Source organism: Myotis davidii, unplaced genomic scaffold (assembly GCF_000327345.1).
Source record: "Myotis davidii unplaced genomic scaffold, ASM32734v1 C61557962, whole genome shotgun sequence".
Lineage (NCBI taxonomy): Eukaryota > Metazoa > Chordata > Mammalia > Chiroptera > Vespertilionidae > Myotis > Myotis davidii.
Genome location: NW_006321847.1, coordinates 1 through 273, shown reverse-complemented (window position 1 = coordinate 273; position 273 = coordinate 1). Strand labels below are relative to the sequence as shown.

The following is a 273-nucleotide window of genomic DNA, read 5'->3' as shown; positions in this document are numbered from 1 at the left end:
TTCTGTTCAAACACACAAAAGGCATCTCGTATCGTCTTGGGGGTTTGGGACTCCAACAGGTAGTGCCAGTCCACGTAGGTGGCCAGGTAGGGACAGTCCACCCCACGGGTCAGGGGCGTGGCGTACTTGCCCATGCCAAAGCTGCCATCAATGTAGCGGGTCATCATTGCTGCGGGGGAGTTTCCACCATAGATGGCCAGGGCCTCCTGGACGCTGATCTCATAAGCTAGCCGTTCTCCCTGGAAGCGGAGGTCAAAGATCCTCGGGCCACTG

At 57.9% G+C, this 273-nt stretch overlaps 1 protein-coding gene across 1 annotated transcript; it reads right to left on the bottom strand.

Moving 5' to 3' along the window:
• Nucleotides 1-4: 4 nt before the first annotated feature.
• LOC107185237 (membrane primary amine oxidase-like) lies at nucleotides 5-269 on the bottom strand (the record flags this gene model as incomplete). Its single annotated transcript, XM_015572888.1, has 1 exon — nucleotides 5-269. A coding segment is annotated over one exon (265 nt), but the record flags the coding sequence as incomplete, so codon positions are not given.
• Nucleotides 270-273: the final 4 nt, after the last annotated feature.